The following is a 16,136-nucleotide window of genomic DNA, read 5'->3' as shown; positions in this document are numbered from 1 at the left end:
GAATTGCTTTCCGGGTCTGTGTGCTGTTATTAAAGAGATTGAAGCACATGACTCATGACACACCTTATCCAACCGCCAACTTCAGTACATAAACTAAAGACAGCACTTCCTCTTCTGCTATTTACTTCCTGAAATCCTGGAGGAATTGAGAATCGGTCAGTAAAAAAGATGTTCTGTTTTACGCAAGGACGAAAAGAGCCGTTATTAAAGGGTTCACGCTCAGTTATTGATGAGACTTGCAGAACATGACATTACTGACTCCTTTCAGTTGGTGCACAAAACAAAATTCTTTGTTTTCTACATTGAAGCCTAGAATTAGTTTGATGTTGTGCACCATAAAAGAGCAGAGGAAGATGTTCATAAATAGTGGTACTCATCCGCTCCTTCACGTGACCTTGCTACGGCTCTTTAGGAATTCGTAGATGATCAACAACTTCTTTTGAAATCCTTGCAATACAAGAACGAGAACCACATCTTCTGTTCTTTGCCGCTGGGCTCTATAGTGAGTGCTCAGTTTTTTAACGGCCTTGGTTCTGAAAGTCTTTTCATTTATTTATTGTCTCAATTTCACCCTCAGACCTCATAGTAGGTCTGTATTAAAAGGTTTATTCATTCTCTCTAGCAATCGATTTTTCCCTGGACTTCTGGAACCTTGTTATTGTGCTCTTTTAAGCTATGTCTCTATATACTGGGGCTTCATCGATAAATTCTGATTGATAATTGAAGCTAAATATAAACTTGCAGTGTACTTTGTCAACCATGACCCTAGTTATCCTGACATTTCCCTCTGCCCCGTGCAGTAAGTAGAACACAAGGTCACTTCTCAGAAGGAATGGAGGAGACTTCAGCGTGACTTCACAACAGATAGATCTCAATGGGCAAGGTCTGCTAATGCCAGCCTCTGGGTGCCTGATGATTTTTTTTGTCTTTCATTCTGTGCTGTCTTCCATCCACTCAAATCAGCACAAACAAGCCCGTTTGTTTGCTCTCCAGCCATGTCAGCTTGTATCTGTCACGCACACACTCTCTCCACCCCGTTATATTAGGGGGGTTTGGATAATGCAGGACCACACAGGGTTGACCTTGCCTCCACACATGCACATTAACAGTTCAGACTAGGGCGACTTAGAAGGGACTGGCGGGTGGGCGTATATGTGTGTGACTGTGGGTGATTTTATTTGTATTTTTTACAAAGGTAGAGCCAGGGGTTCAAAACAACGCTGGGAATGTGGAAACTTTGCTCCTGAGGACATACCCAAAAAATAATGAATGCTAGAACAGCGGCACAGTGTTTTTGAAGCCCACTTTTCTGTCTGCGATTTGAACTTTTTGCACTGATACAAACGCTGGTACAACACACACACACACACACTTGTAAACAGACTTTTTTCATGCGTGTGTGGATGTTTATCAGACTTTCACCTGTGTTGAGTTGAGTTTGTGCTGATGGTACTTCTGTGTGTGTATGCACACGTTTGCTGTGCCGCCAGCTCTGTTCTGTCGTTTTACCTTTTGTTGCTGGCGTTCATGTTACGTTGGCTAAGCTTTAGCACAATCAATAGAGTTGCTAGAAGTGTTAAAGAGATAGTCCAACCAAAAATTTTTATTCTGTCATTATTTACATGGTCTCATGTAGTTATATATGTAGTCTCATGCAATAAAAGCATTACATCTATATTTCAAGTCTTTTGGAACCATATGATAGCTTGAAATATAAGTTGATAAGGCTCATTCACACCAAGAACGATAACTATAACAATAACTATATTGGTGTGGACGATATTATCCTTGTTATTCTAAGCGCTCTCTGCAGTTTTGTCGTCTGTCGCTTTAAATGCTCTTTAAAGCAGGATGAATTCTGATTGGCTGTCAATATTTTTATCGTTTATCAGCTGGAAAAAATTCTTAAAGGGATTCCAACGATATCGTTTCTCTGTGCTGTTATCATCATAGTTGTAGTGTGGATTTGCTATTTTTTTATATGTAGAATAATTATTATAATTGTTTTAAATATTTGGTTATCGTTATAATTATCTTCCTTGGTATGAACATGCCTTTATTCAATTCATTTTCCTACACCCATTGCAGCCCTCTAAACTAATTTGTGGAATTTAGTGGAATTAAGTGTAAATTTAGTAAAAAGGTCTACCACTAACCCATCGTCACTGGGGGGTAGGCAGATCATACGAAAATGAAATCATACGAATTAGCCTCCATTTTGGCAAATATTTAAATAGCAATGAATTGCCATGCAATTGTGTTGGATCTGCATTGGTTTTCATGTGACATGACCATCACAATATGACAACTTTGATTGCACAAGAGAAATAAAATAAAAAAACACCAAGTTCTAGGTTTCCTCACACAGAGCTATCTATGGCTTCAGAGAAAAATTAGAATGTAATGCAGAAGACATGAAGAGTACTTTGCTTAGTGGTCTGATTTTGGAGCATGATGAGCTTGGGCCAGGACATTTAGGCCCCGTTTACACCTGGTATTAAAAGAAAACGCCAACTTTTTGGGACTTTATCTTATTCACCGTATCCCCCAGAGTTAGATAAGTCCATACATACCCTTTTCATCTCCGTGCGTGCCATAACTCTGTCTGACGCACCCACCGCTAGCCTAGCTTAGCACAAACACTGGAGGTAAATGGCTCCAGCTAGCATACTGCTCCCAATAAGTGACAAAATAACGCCAACATTTTCCTATTTACATGTTGTGATTTGTGAATCCGCCATGATTCACGTCTGAAATGCGTGCTAGTGTCTTCCATAGAGGCGGCTTCATATGTTGTTGATGTATGTGACGCCGTGCCGTAAAGCAAGCCGTGATTCTCCCGAGATTTGGCAGGGCGCCACCTCTCAAACTTGCATTGCTGGTTTTGCCAGCGGCGTCCGCCCCCCGCTTTGCTATCGGGATGATTTGCCCTACTACAAGTTTGTTTACCATGAAAAGGATTTTGAAGCTATTATATTAAAGTACAAATCTTGCATAGTGTGCCTTTTAGATGTGTTTTGGTCGATTGGATCACAACTGGATGACGCTAAATACAGATGTAAACAGGGTCTAAAATGTTTTGAGCTTGTCCACTTTCAGCCACTTCCAGAGGTAGTCGAAAACGCATTTGACCGGATTGCTTTCGTAATGTAAACGCTCATGTGGTCGAACGTGTTCAGACAGCCACAAAAGAACATCTACTCTCCATCTACTGACCTAATGCGTGAACATTATGGGAAGTGCGCTAAACAGACGGGATTTAAACTGTCAGCATAAGACCCAAGTTTAGTTTGAAGACGAAAAATGTACCAAGCACAATGTTCTCTCACCATTCCTGATTTCTAACACACACTCAGAGCGTTCGGCTGGTCTTGCGGCTGTCAGAGCAGAAACGAAAGCTGATGCTCTCCGTGTGTTTTTCTGTTGTCTCCGGTCGTGTTCACATGTAAATTGCACAAGTTAATTTTAACAATTAGATTGAAAGATCTGATAAAGCCCATACATGGTCCGCTCATAGACCCTCCCCTCGAAGAAATCAGGACAGAAGTGGTTGAAAGTGGACAAAAGAGACAGATTAAAACACCAGGTGTAAACAGGAATGTGTCTCCCTCGTCTACTTGTGATCCGATCGACCAAAAACGCATCTTAATACCAGGTATAAACAGGGCCTTAGCTTAAGATCTACTTTTGTGTTCCCCAGAAGAAGGAAAGTCACAGACAGGGTTTGGACCAACACGAGAGTGACAGAATTTTCATGTTGAGTGAAGTATTTCTTTAAACAAGCCCAGCACACGTGAGGAATCCCCTGCTTCCGCTCTCATCCAGGCTGGCACAGAAAGCATCTCCTCCAGCCAGCCAGTCATTCGGCCGTCCCTGCGGCCCGTCACAGAACCGGAGAGAGAGAGAGAGAGAGAGAGTGAGTGGGACTTGAAAGAGGAGAGCAGGAGAGAGGTCGCTCTCAGCCTGCCTGAGCTGAGTGAAATAAAACCCTCCCAGGAATCCTTCCCTCTCTCCCTCTCTCCCTCTCTCCCTCTCTCTCCCTCTCTCTCTCCTAATCCACACATGCAGGTTTACCCAGCGTATCGCTCTTGCAGTGATGGCCACTCTCGACTCCCACACAGCAGGCTGTGTTATTATGACTGTGAAGTGCTCACTGAGTTTGACAGTGGACTTCACATCTCCTTCAACATGCGATGGTGCGAGATCCACTCCTACACATTCTATAGTTTGACAGAGCGCCGAACACTTCTGTTTACACCCTTCTTTCTCTCTTCTGGTTTTGATTGCATTTCTTTCTGTTTAGAAGTCGGTTATTTGAGGGTTATGCTTCGTAGAATTGTGCGGCTTGTTTGCATGTTTTCTCATTTGTCTCCGGTTGTTGTTTATTCTGTTCTGTTCTTTGTTCTTGTGTTTGTAAAACTGTTTTCTCCTTGCAGGTCTGTTCACTCGGTGGCCCAATAACACTCTGAAAAGCACAACAGAAACCGTATCAGTGATGTATCTATATTTACACTACTGGTCAAAAGTTTGGAATTATTAAATAATAAATAAAACATAAATAATGTAATTTTTTTCTCTTAAGCTCACCAAGGCTGCACTTATTTAATTAAAAATACAGTAAAACTATAATATAAAAATTCACTTTTTTTAAAAACATTACAATTTAAAATAAATGTTTTAACTATTTTAAAATGTTTTAAAATTATTCCTATGATTCAATGCTGAATTTTCAGCAGCCATTATTGCAGTCTTGTCAGTGTCACATGATTCTTTAGAAATCATTATATAATGGTAGCTATTATTGGTAATCATTTATTAATAATGGTTCTTATTATTATTATTATCAATTATGACAACAGTTTTTTCTGCCTAATACTTTAGTGGAAATTATGATTAATTTTTTTTAGGGTTCTTTGATGAATACATCTATATATATAATTATGCATTTATGTGAAATATACATTTTGCACAGTTTGTTACATTATAAATGTATTATCCGTCACTTTTGATTAATTTGATGCATTCTTACTGAATAAAAGTATTAACTTCTGTTTTTTAAAAATCACAGTTTCCACAAAAAAATATTAAGCAGCAAAAGCTGTTTTCAGCATCATCATCAGAAATGTTTCTTCAGCATCAAATCAGCATAATAGAATGATTTCTGAAGAATCATGTGACACTGAAGACTGGAGTAATGATACTGAAAATTCAGCTTTGCATCACAGGAATTAATTACATTTTACAACATATTCAAAGAGAAAACAGTTCTTTTAAATTGTAATAATATTTCTCAATATTACCGTTTTACTGTATTTTTTTTTATCAAATACTAAATGCAGCCTTGGTGAGCAATGCTCTTGTTGGCAAGAGACATAAAAAAAAATCTTAATTCTTCAAAACGTTTGACCGGTAGTGTATAAACCACATAATTAGTTGACTGGTCAATATTCAAGATATTATTCCATTCTCATACCATTCATTTTACATAGCTTGTTGTATATTTTCAATCTGTTGGCTTCTGTGAATCCCTGTGAAATCTGCTCAGGCAAAGTCGGAACAGAATATTCTTAGACAACTTCAGTTCAAGGTTGTAATTCCATAATCTTCCCTAAAAATATCGCCTGCTGCTGAGATTTTTCTTGGTTTCCTCAAATAGCTATTAAACAAATATCCCCCCCCCCCCTCCATAAGCCTATCCTATTCCGACAGACGAATTCTCATCTACTCCGGGCTGCTTATGGCTGCTGGCGCTTTGCCTGAACACAACCTGCAGATGCAGATCTCAAAGCCTTAGAATTAAAGACATTGATGCATAACTTGCCATATCTGAGGACCAACTGTGATGGGCAGTTACTAATGACCTAGCAACCACCCCAAAAGCACTAGTAACCACATAGCAACACCCTAGCACCATAGCAGCGAGGTTTGCATGGGCACGCATCACTCACATCAGAGCCGGATCTCCATAGAGATGCTTCTCTATTGTCATTGTAACACGGCAACAACATTGTGTTATGACTGAGCCCGATGTGGAATTGACAGCTGAATAGTGTTTGAGTGGCGTCCCTCATCATTTCCTGTTTCTGCAGTTAATAAATAACACGTCTGCGCATTAACATCTCCAAACAGTCTATGAATATACTTCAGGAGCTTGATGGATGTGAATGACATTTACATGCTTGTATATTGCCAAAGACTGTTTCGGCAAAAAGGTAATCTAACTGTCAGTCAAGGGCATTGTTGATCTAAACCCAATTGACAGAGGATTCTAGTCGCTATTCTTCATATGTTCAAAGAATGGCTGCAGAATATCTTAAATGTTTTAATAAGTATATTATAATCTTCTTTCATATTCTATTAAAAGATTTGTTGCCTTATTTTTTTCCAGCTGTTGCTAAAAGGAAAGGACCCTCCAACCCAAAATAAGCATCTAATAACCAAACCTCCAACATAAGAGCCGTTAATGGAGCGTCTCTTTCTCACACGTCTACATCATACTTTTCATTAACCCATCATGTCATCTCACCCTTCATTGATCTGGCGAGTTCTAGTGTCCTTTTTAGAATCATATCTATTTGTGCGGGTTGTTTTTCTCCATTCACTCATCTGATCACGTGTAAAGCAGGGGAAGAATGTATTGTTTAGATTTCTAAGGGTGTGTTCACACTTGGCATGTTTGGTTCAAATGAAGCGAACTCTGGTGCGAATGCTCTGTTAGTGCGGGTTCATTTGAATAAGTGTGAACGCTGCCATCCAAACCTCGGTCCACTTCCAAATGAGCTCTGGTGCACGGCACGGACCAAAGACATGTAAACCAACCAAAAACAGGAAGATAAGACCCTAAAACGGACAGAATGCTGGGTTTTTTTCCCATAATGCCGCGATGTTGCCCATCACTGTTCAGTACAGGTCAGAACCAGCGGTGCGTCCCAATTCGCATACTATCCGCCCTAAATAGTATTCGAAAATAGAATTAGTACGTCCCAAATCGTAGTATGTTGAAATGAGTCTTCCAAAGACACCCGGATGGTCTACTATTTCCGGTCAGAATCCGAAGTGCAGATCGATGCGCACTATAACGGCTAATATTACCCACAACCCATCGCGCGTTGGACGAGGATTCGGTTAGAACTACAAACACGAGTGAAAAGTGTAAAAAAAACTACAGACATGGAGGACGCGCGAGTCCGGCGGTTATGTAGAGAGGTTTAGATAAAGGGGTTTGAGTGATTAATCAGTATCTAACCTGACCAAAATGTATTTTTTTTCACTGTGGTCCACATTATATTGCATTTGCAGCGGCATTGTGAACTTTTGTAAAGATACGTTTAGCCATTAACTTTTAAATGCATCATTACTGTATATTCAAATTGGAAACACACGAGGAGAGTCTCCGCATGAAAGACCCACGACTGGCAGATCAACGTACAACTACATTTCTCTCCGAAACGATAAGAAATTAAATTAGATTGAATGGAGGATTTTAACTGTGACAAGATGATTGGCAGGGTAGTTTACGGTGACAGGACGCACGCGACAGATCTGTCCGTTAAAGATGACGAAGTAGTATGTCCCAAAGCTTGCCTACTCTTTTGCTACACAATCAAAAGTATGTACTTTTTCTTCACAAAAAGAGTACATACTTTTAGGGCGTAGTATAAGTAGGCGAATTGGGACGCAGCACAGGTCTCCTCGCAGCAGATCTCCGTGTGTGTGTGTGATGGAGGGATTCCTGACACTGTTTTAACTCATTTACACATCTAAGTGTTCTCGGCTCAATCATATACCATCATACCTGAATTTAGCATTGATCTGTGTGAACAGGGATAGTTTTGACAGCGAAACTACAACAACAACAAAACCACAATCAAAAAATCTTTTGATTTTAATAGATGACTTAATCCAACTAGTAAAGTAAAAATAGCAAGCAAATTCCCCGCATTCATGGGAACTCCAAGACTGTTGGAAAAGCGTGCCAGATGGCAGCTCTTCAAATTGTTTGAGAAAATGCTCAGTGTGCAGACCTCTAATCTTCTTCACAGGACTGCTTTTAAGTAGCTAAAATATATTAGCATTTTCACTTATTTAACATTTTTTTGGGTCACAGTAATTCCCGTATTTCCATTTGTTATTTCTTAGATTTGATGACTATACACATTTACATTTCACAATAATATTACAGTGTCGGATTACGGAAATGGGTTGCATATGCCGTTCCATGTTCTGCACACTAATGAAGTGCTCCAGATGAACGCAGAGGAGTGTTTAGGGAGTCATCCTGGAAGATCAGCAGCTTTAGGGTTTCACCGAATGCTGACCTTCAGAAACACTCCATGTTTGCAAAAACTGATTTTGCTGAATGAGATAAGTGTCATGGTTTTTCCTATCAACAAAGGTGAATTAAAACGTTTCATATTCTTTTCTTCCTCTCTCTCTCTCTCAGTGCACTTGGAGGGTCTTCGGCTTTACATATCCCAGCATTCCCCAGTGGAGGCTGCCTCATTGACTACGTGCCTCAAGTGTGCCAATTACTCACAAACAAGGTAAAGTTCTTTCATTTAATCACTGAGATCGCAGAATCAATCAGGTTACACTATCAGTGAAGTGTGTGTTTGTGTATAGTACGCAACAATGTGCTGCTAAGTTCACGAACACGTTCTAAGCAACTGAGTGTGTTTGCATGAATTGCATGCATGTGTACATCTCTGGTCAGTTTTGACAAGGCTATATGACAAGTGGAAATAAGAATGTGACTGTCACTGGCCTGAGGAGTCACTGACATTGCTCTCCCCTGACATCTCTCCTTCAGTCCAGCCCCGCTCCTCATATCCACACAGACAGCATGAATAATCAACCCTTCCAATCTTACACTTCATGCCCCTCCAGTGGCCACCCGCTCCTCAGGACACGCTCACCTGAACTTAGGTCACGCGTTAGTCTAGTCCACAAATGACAAAAGTGACAACAGAGAAATGTTCTTGCCCCCAGTTTAAGTTAATATTAAACAAATCCGATGGTTCATGTGTTTTTCAGATGCCTATTATCTATTTTAGTGCTTAAAGTCTAACATATCGACTCATCTTTTGTGTAGTAAATAGCTCGAAGGATCGTTTTAAAACACAAAATTAAGATATTTATTATGAAACCTGAGAGGTTTATGTTCCTCCATTTAAAAAGACAGAGTAACCAAACTATAGAAGATTCAAGAAAGTCATAAAGGCGTTGTTAAACTAATCCACATTAATCAAACAGTTTAATCCAAGTTTTGTGAAGAGGTATGACCGCTTTATATGATAAGCAGATTTACATATAAACACATACATACATGTTTAGAACACATCACATATGGTAAAAGCAAGCTCAAACTTGCGTGCACGAAGCACGAGAACCCATGAACCAACAAGCTTCTGTGTTTACCTAAATTAAATCTGTTCATCGAGTGATGGATTAAATCACTCGATTCGTATGTATTCATTTTATGACATTTTAATGTATATAAAGACATTTTAATGACCTTTTTGAATCTTCTAATTTTTGGTTGCCTCTAAGTTTAATGGAGGGACAGTAATCTCTCAGGTTTCATTAAAAAATATCTTAATTTGTGTTTTCAATTTTAACCAAAGTCTGATGGGTTTGATAGGAAATGAGATGAGTAAATTATGACAAAATTTTCATTTTTGAGTGAACCATCACTTTAAAATTCCTCTATTATGCTTTCTCGAATATTACCTTTCATGCAGTGTGTAATATAGATGTCTGTGAATGTAAAAGGTCAGCAACATTTTAAAGATCAAAGTCCACGATAAATAACGTTATTGTCCCCTAAAAGAAAGATTTGATTCTGAACTGCCAAAACAAGTCGTCAGCAATTCCAGTCTCACATCATTTTGTCGACATGTTGAGAAGACGCTGTTTTCTGTGCTTCAAAAGGCTCATTCGCGCTGGAATCTGTATGGAAATTGGACGCCATCGTTCATGTTTGTATCACTGTATCAATCGCTGAGGAAGCCTCTGGAGCCGAAATTCAGCGTTTTGTTTCCGACATGCGCTGTACGTGTTAAACCAATTACAACAGGCTTGCCCGTCTGACCAATCAGAGCAGGCTCACGGAAAGGAGGAGTTTAGAGAGACTGAATCTTTGAACGAACCGTTTTCAGAATGGGGTGATGTGCAATGTACATGAAAATAATGTTTTTTGACCTTGGATGCATGTAAACTCTATGTAGGAAATATTTTGTAGAAAAAATCTCCAAAATAAAATTGGGAACCTTTAAAAATAGCCTAACATGGGCACTTTAAGTTTTAGATCTTCTGCCTAAGATTGAAATTCTCCCGTCAACCACATCGGTAGAATGCCGTGTAGTTTGAAATCAACCAAGACTGATGATGCCATCATAATATTTGCATAATGCAGTGGTTTCTAACCCTGGTCCTGGAGTTTTGGATGACTCTCTTATCTGACACACACATCTGAGGTCTTGGAGTCTTTACCAATGATTTGAGCCAGCTGTGTTTGATTAGGGAGACATCTAAGATGTGCAGAGCCTTGGGTACATCAGGACCAGGATTGGGAACCACTGGAACCACTGGCATACCTGATTGTGGTTGTTTTCCCTTTTCATTTTTGAGTCACAGTAGCAACGTTATGTGTACTTCTGGCAATTTAATTTATGCTTCAAAATTCATAAAGAATCAGAAACGTTTGATGCTCAATGGAAAAATCCAATTGGGTTTTTTGTCGAGGGAACCATGGTGATGCTGACTTCCGGGTTAGCCTACAAAATGATGTTATCATCGCAGCACTCTATAGTTTATATAAAGACAGACCAGTTCAACTCAGTTCAGATATTGCACAGGTTTCATGACCTACATTATGTTTGTGAAAGTGATGCACATACACATGCATCTGCTCAGTAAAACAGTTATGAATGGTATTTTCTATTTCGGATTGAGCTCACGGACACCGGAAGCTGGACTTTGAACTGTTGTAATCGAGCAGGTTTTAGCAATGATCTCACCTGTCAGCATCTCCCACGCTCCCTGTGTGGGTGTAGAGTTCACTGATCCAAAGTTCCTGACACTCCTCCTCTCAACAATCCAGGCTTAGAGAAACAAAACGAGCAAGTGTGCGTGACTTTTTTCATTGATCAGCGTAATGTTTCTCTCAGATGTGGGTCTTCTGTGAGTCATGAGCATTGATTCTTACATCACACGTCGTACACACCAACACCTGAGCTGCTCTCATCCTGATCTCACCTGTGGAAAACAATCCGCTCACTTCACATTGAGCAACTACTCTATATCTAATCTGATCTAATAGATCAGTGCTGAAAGACAAAGAACGAGTTCAGTTGGAAAGACATTGATTCTCCTCGTTGCAGTCGTGACCAGATACACAGGTGTTGTTTCTTACACAGAAGATGCCAGTTCGATTTTCAAGCTCGCGTTGTGTATTCACTTACTATCTCTCTCCATTTCATTTTTGTGTACTTATTTTGATGAAAATGTTACAATAATAATTTTACTGATTAAGTTAAATTGAGTGAAATTAGTGAAAGTGACATTATGTAGCTTTTACAGAAAAAAAAATCCTAAAAACTAGGAAAATAAATTCATTTAAATAATGATACAAACAAGTAAACAATGACAAGTCTTGGCATTTGTGTAGGAAATACAGGTTTGAATTAGAACAGATATTATGTCTTAAAGATATGTCTTAAATTCTGTCATCATTTACTCACCCTCAAGTTATCCCAAATCTGTATGAGTTTCTTTCTTCTGATGAACACAAAATTATATATTTTGAAAAATGTTGGTAACCAAATGGTTGACGGTAGCCATTGACTTCCATAGTAGCAAAAGAAATATCCCTTTCAACCCATTTTCATCTCTCTTTCCACAAATAATTCCATATGTCGTGTGCTATTCTGTCAAAAAAAATTCAAAAATCCCTAAAAATGAGTACAGCAGATTCCAAGAGGGTCACCATTTGTCTCGTACCTTTACTAGAAACTTCAGCATTACGTCTAACTCTGAGAGTCGAACCTAATGTAAGCAAAGCAAGCGATTCAAAGACATGCAAACGCAGACGCCTACAGAAGGAAACATCTGCTCATCTTCTAACATATTTTCCTCAATAGAAAATGTATGAGTTTTATTCTTACTAATAAAGTAGAGCTCTAGATATGCGCTCCACATATCATCTGATTTAACCATACATCAAGTGATTATGAAATACAGTTTTTTATTGTTGTTGAAATTGAACATTGATTCCTGTCATAATCCCTGGCCTAATGCATTACTTTATTGTCAATTTGCATTCTCATGCATTTTGTTATTTTTCTATCAATGCACTTTCATTTAATTCTCTTTATTTTTATTTTTTTTAATGTTTTTCTCAACTCAGGTTCAGTATGTCATTCAAGGATATCACAAGAGGAGAGAATACATTGCTGCCTTTCTCAGTCACTTTGGAATGTGAGTCCGTTTTTACCGTTAAAAACTGCTTGATTTAACGCTGTGACATTTGGAGGAAAAAAAGCACATTCATTTGGCAGACATTTAACGACCTACAAATGAGAAAAACACAAGCAACGTATCATAAAATGAGCCTATTACATTAGAAGTGTTATTACTGATTTGAGTATTAAACCAGAAATTGCACACATTCAGATTCTCTGGCAGAGGTTTTTATGTAAACTTCTAGCCCTGTAGAAAGCTAAACGTGATGATTTTGAGGCATTTCGAGACCGAATCGAGACAATAAATGAATAAAACTGGCCTTGCGAGTCCAGGCCCGTAGTGGTAACCAGTATAGCTGCTCGTACCACGCCCCTGTGATCATGAGAAATTAGTTACCAACACTAATTCCTTCTTTTTTTTTCTTAATTACTAAGGATAATTCTGCTTCTAATCTCATAAACAAGTACAGACAGTCTCTTTATAATGGGCTGTAATACACAAGGCACCACGATGTCTCCGGTTTATTAACACACCTTAATACATTGTCAGACAAGGCAGTCTGGCAAGAGCCACAACCTTACACGTTGATTTATTAAAGTGGCATTAATGTAGGCTATTATGGGAAACTTGCTTTTTGGGATTTAGTAGGGCAACTCAATATTCATATCTCTTGAATATTACCATGAATGCATGGTGCTGTTCTCTTTAGAATTACCATATTAAACATCTGATGATAATGTCCCAGAAGAGACCATGGCCCTAAAAAGAATCTGTACATGAATGTCATTGCATGAGATGACAAAATAATTACATTTTTAATGGTGGCTTAAATACTTTTGGGTCCACTCTATATTTGATTCACTCGGTAGGTTTGAAATACATTTTAAGGCTTGATTAAATTGCAGATATTGGCAATCTTGGCTGTAGGAGCATTAATTCAGTGTTATTTCTTCTTGGTTATTTACTGTCACGGGTGATCACTTCTGTTTTCTTTATTATTTCCTATGGTGGATTGTTTGATAGGGAGGGAAGGGCATGAGTTGTGGGAGCCAACTTTCAGTTCAATATTGTATCATGTCCTCATATGCCTTATCAAAATAAAATATAAAGCAAGCTAAGATCTTCTTTTTAATTGAAATCATGACCATGTTGCGAAGGGTTATCCCACTATCTAGCCTCTGTATGGCTATTGGATGCTATATTGCATATTTTACCCAACAATGTTATGAAGTATGAATATTTCTCTGTTTGGACTACACAGGGGGGTGGTAGAGTATGATGCTGTTGGGTTTACCAAGCTCACGCTTCTGCTGATGTGGAAAGACTTTTGCTTCCTGGTCCATGGTGAGATACACAAATATGTTCCCTTTTACATGTACACCTTTATGCAATCCAGACTCATTGGATACTGCATTACTGCAGAACCTGAAATACGTGGCTCCAGGTACATTTCACTGCACTTTTTAGGTGACACATCCACTAAAGGCACTACAAGCAACTTTATTGTTTTCATTGTAGACGTGGGTTTATTAAAAACAGCCCTTTGTGATGAGAAAACATGCCGTGTGTACTTTCAAAGTGAAACGTCCAATAAACAGCGTGTTCAATTTTCTCTGAAATGTGACTGTGGCAACATTTCATTAGGTTGATCTTGACATGGATCACGAGTGCACTGCTGGTGTCAGGTGATCTTCAGAGCAAGTTTACGTCAGAAAAGCCATACAGATGGTCAAAATGCTTTAGTTTACAAATCATGCACTATGTAAACGTGTTTTGAGGTCGTAATGTAGTATTACGTAAGGAGAAATGTGCCTAGAGTGACGTATTTCCAATGGTTGCCTTTACATACAGTGATAATAATATGAACTCTTATCTCTGGATCATGGCGGTATCATATGTCATGTTCCTCGTGTCTGTTCTGGATGATCTGTATTTGAGCTGTTCTCTTGTCTTCCGGTAGTGGACCTGCCTTTGTACTTCCCTCGAGATCAACCCACCCTCACGTTCCAGTCGATCTATCACTTCACCAGCAGTGGGCAGCTCTACTCTCAGGTGCAGAAGTCGTACCCCTACAGTCCACGCTGGGACGGCAACGAGATGGCCAAACGAGCCAAGTAAGAACAGCTGAATGATGAATCCTTTCAACTAAAGAGAAACAGATAGTCTTAACCCTGTGGAATGGCATTTCTCTCATTCGGTTCCTCTTCATGTGTAATGGTGACCTGAATGCAGTTGAAGTGTGGCCACTGGAATGTGTAGTATTTACCTTTGGACTTTTCTCCCAGCCACACCTCATAGCTGGAGAGCACTCTTTGTCCCGAGTGCGATAAGTGTCAGAGATAATACACTTGTTCTGTGTGTGTTCGGTCCGTAACCTTATCTCTTTTGCTCAGGCTTTCTAGCTTGGCTTCAATCAAGCAGAGATTAAACATGTAGATGCCGTGATTATCAGCACATACTGGACATTTAGTTAATCTGTTAGGTGACCTTATTGGTTGTAGTGTGTATTTTTCATTTACTAGTGTTGTCACAATACTAAAATGTTAGTAGTCAGAGCAGTTTCATTACTCTTTATACCAATTATGTGAGAATCCTTAAAAAGTAGCACTATTATTGATATGACTGCGCTGACACTATTGGATAGTGAGCTGGATGATGACATCACTGTTTTCTCCAGAGCTGTTTTATAGCTGAATTGAACTTTTACACAGTTTTACACAGTTGCTCAGTTGCTCAACTGAATCAATACTAAACCGACTTGAGCAATGACACTATTGTCTTTTAGCAGCTGCTTCATAGCAGAATTGAATTCTGTTGGCGTCATTGATAATTATTTTCCTGTTTATTACTGTAAAGCTGCTATGAAACAATCTGTATTGTATAAAGCGCCACATTCAATGTGACATGACTTGATACAACAGCAAAGATCTTTACTAATCTTGTATTTTGATAAAGAAAGCATTGTTCTGCAGTCGTTCGTCAACAGTCAGGAGGTCAGGGTGATTTCACAGTTTTAGTTTCTACATGACACTGCTGTTGTCCTGTGTCTTTCTCTTTCTTTTCTGTTTCTCTTTACTCTCTCTCGTTTTCTCTCTCACCCACAGGGCTTACTTCAAGAGCTTTATCCCTCAGTTCCAGGAGGGGGCTTTTGCCAACGGGAAACTGTAGATTTACAGTGTGATCGAGGAGATGAATGGAGGGCCTGTGGACATGATGTACAGAAGACCGGAGTCTGTTAATGTTGGCCTTCTTTAATGTTTCTGCCCTTACAAGCAATGTCATTTGGTACATTTACATGTACTGTGTGTATTTTTTTTGTAATTTATATGCTATTTGTGTTTTCTCATGTTCTTTATGAATATATGACACCAATAAATCAAAGTTGCATTGCTACTTTCCTCAGTTTCTGATTTTGTTGCTCTTATGACTTATTCTCAGTTTTTACTTTTAAAGTCTTTTAGGTTTTAAATTCATCCACAAATTGTTTCATTTTGTTCCCTTTTTTTAGGCACATCAGATATGTAAGATAAGTGTATGAAGTAAGAAGTCAATTTTCAATCGAATTATTCAAAATTTCTCTTCGAATTGCATCTAAATCATGAGGACTCTTATTTCTAAACTGGTTCCTTGTAGTCAACGTCTTTTGTTTTTGTTCTTGTAATTTTCCAAGGAGA

General features: G+C 38.9%; 1 protein-coding gene and 1 long non-coding RNA gene across 2 annotated transcripts in view; one reads left to right on the top strand and one right to left on the bottom strand.

The window, feature by feature from the left end:
• babam2 (BRISC and BRCA1 A complex member 2) overlaps positions 1 to 15,855 on the top strand; it is a 99,820-nt gene extending 83,965 nt beyond the window's left edge. Inside the window, exons 8-12 of the mRNA XM_082143851.1 lie at positions 8,444 to 8,543; positions 12,407 to 12,477; positions 13,724 to 13,806; positions 14,423 to 14,576; positions 15,567 to 15,855. Of these exons, the coding sequence (XP_081999977.1) occupies positions 8,444 to 8,543; positions 12,407 to 12,477; positions 13,724 to 13,806; positions 14,423 to 14,576; positions 15,567 to 15,630 (472 nt within the window). The 3' untranslated portion in view covers positions 15,631 to 15,855. The remainder of the gene's footprint in view (positions 1 to 8,443; positions 8,544 to 12,406; positions 12,478 to 13,723; positions 13,807 to 14,422; positions 14,577 to 15,566) is intronic.
• LOC309479729 lies at positions 4,249 to 12,394 on the bottom strand. Its single transcript, XR_014199411.1, has 2 exons — positions 11,019 to 12,394; positions 4,249 to 4,465 (listed from the first exon to the last, which is right to left on the bottom strand). It is a non-coding gene; the product is annotated as an uncharacterized lncRNA (long non-coding RNA).
• Positions 15,856 to 16,136: the final 281 nt, after the last annotated feature.

The sequence above is a fragment of the Leuciscus leuciscus genome (assembly GCF_965113295.1).
Source record: "Leuciscus leuciscus genome assembly, chromosome: 17".
NCBI lineage: Eukaryota > Metazoa > Chordata > Actinopteri > Cypriniformes > Leuciscidae > Leuciscus > Leuciscus leuciscus.
This window is presented reverse-complemented; position numbering and strand designations above follow the sequence as displayed.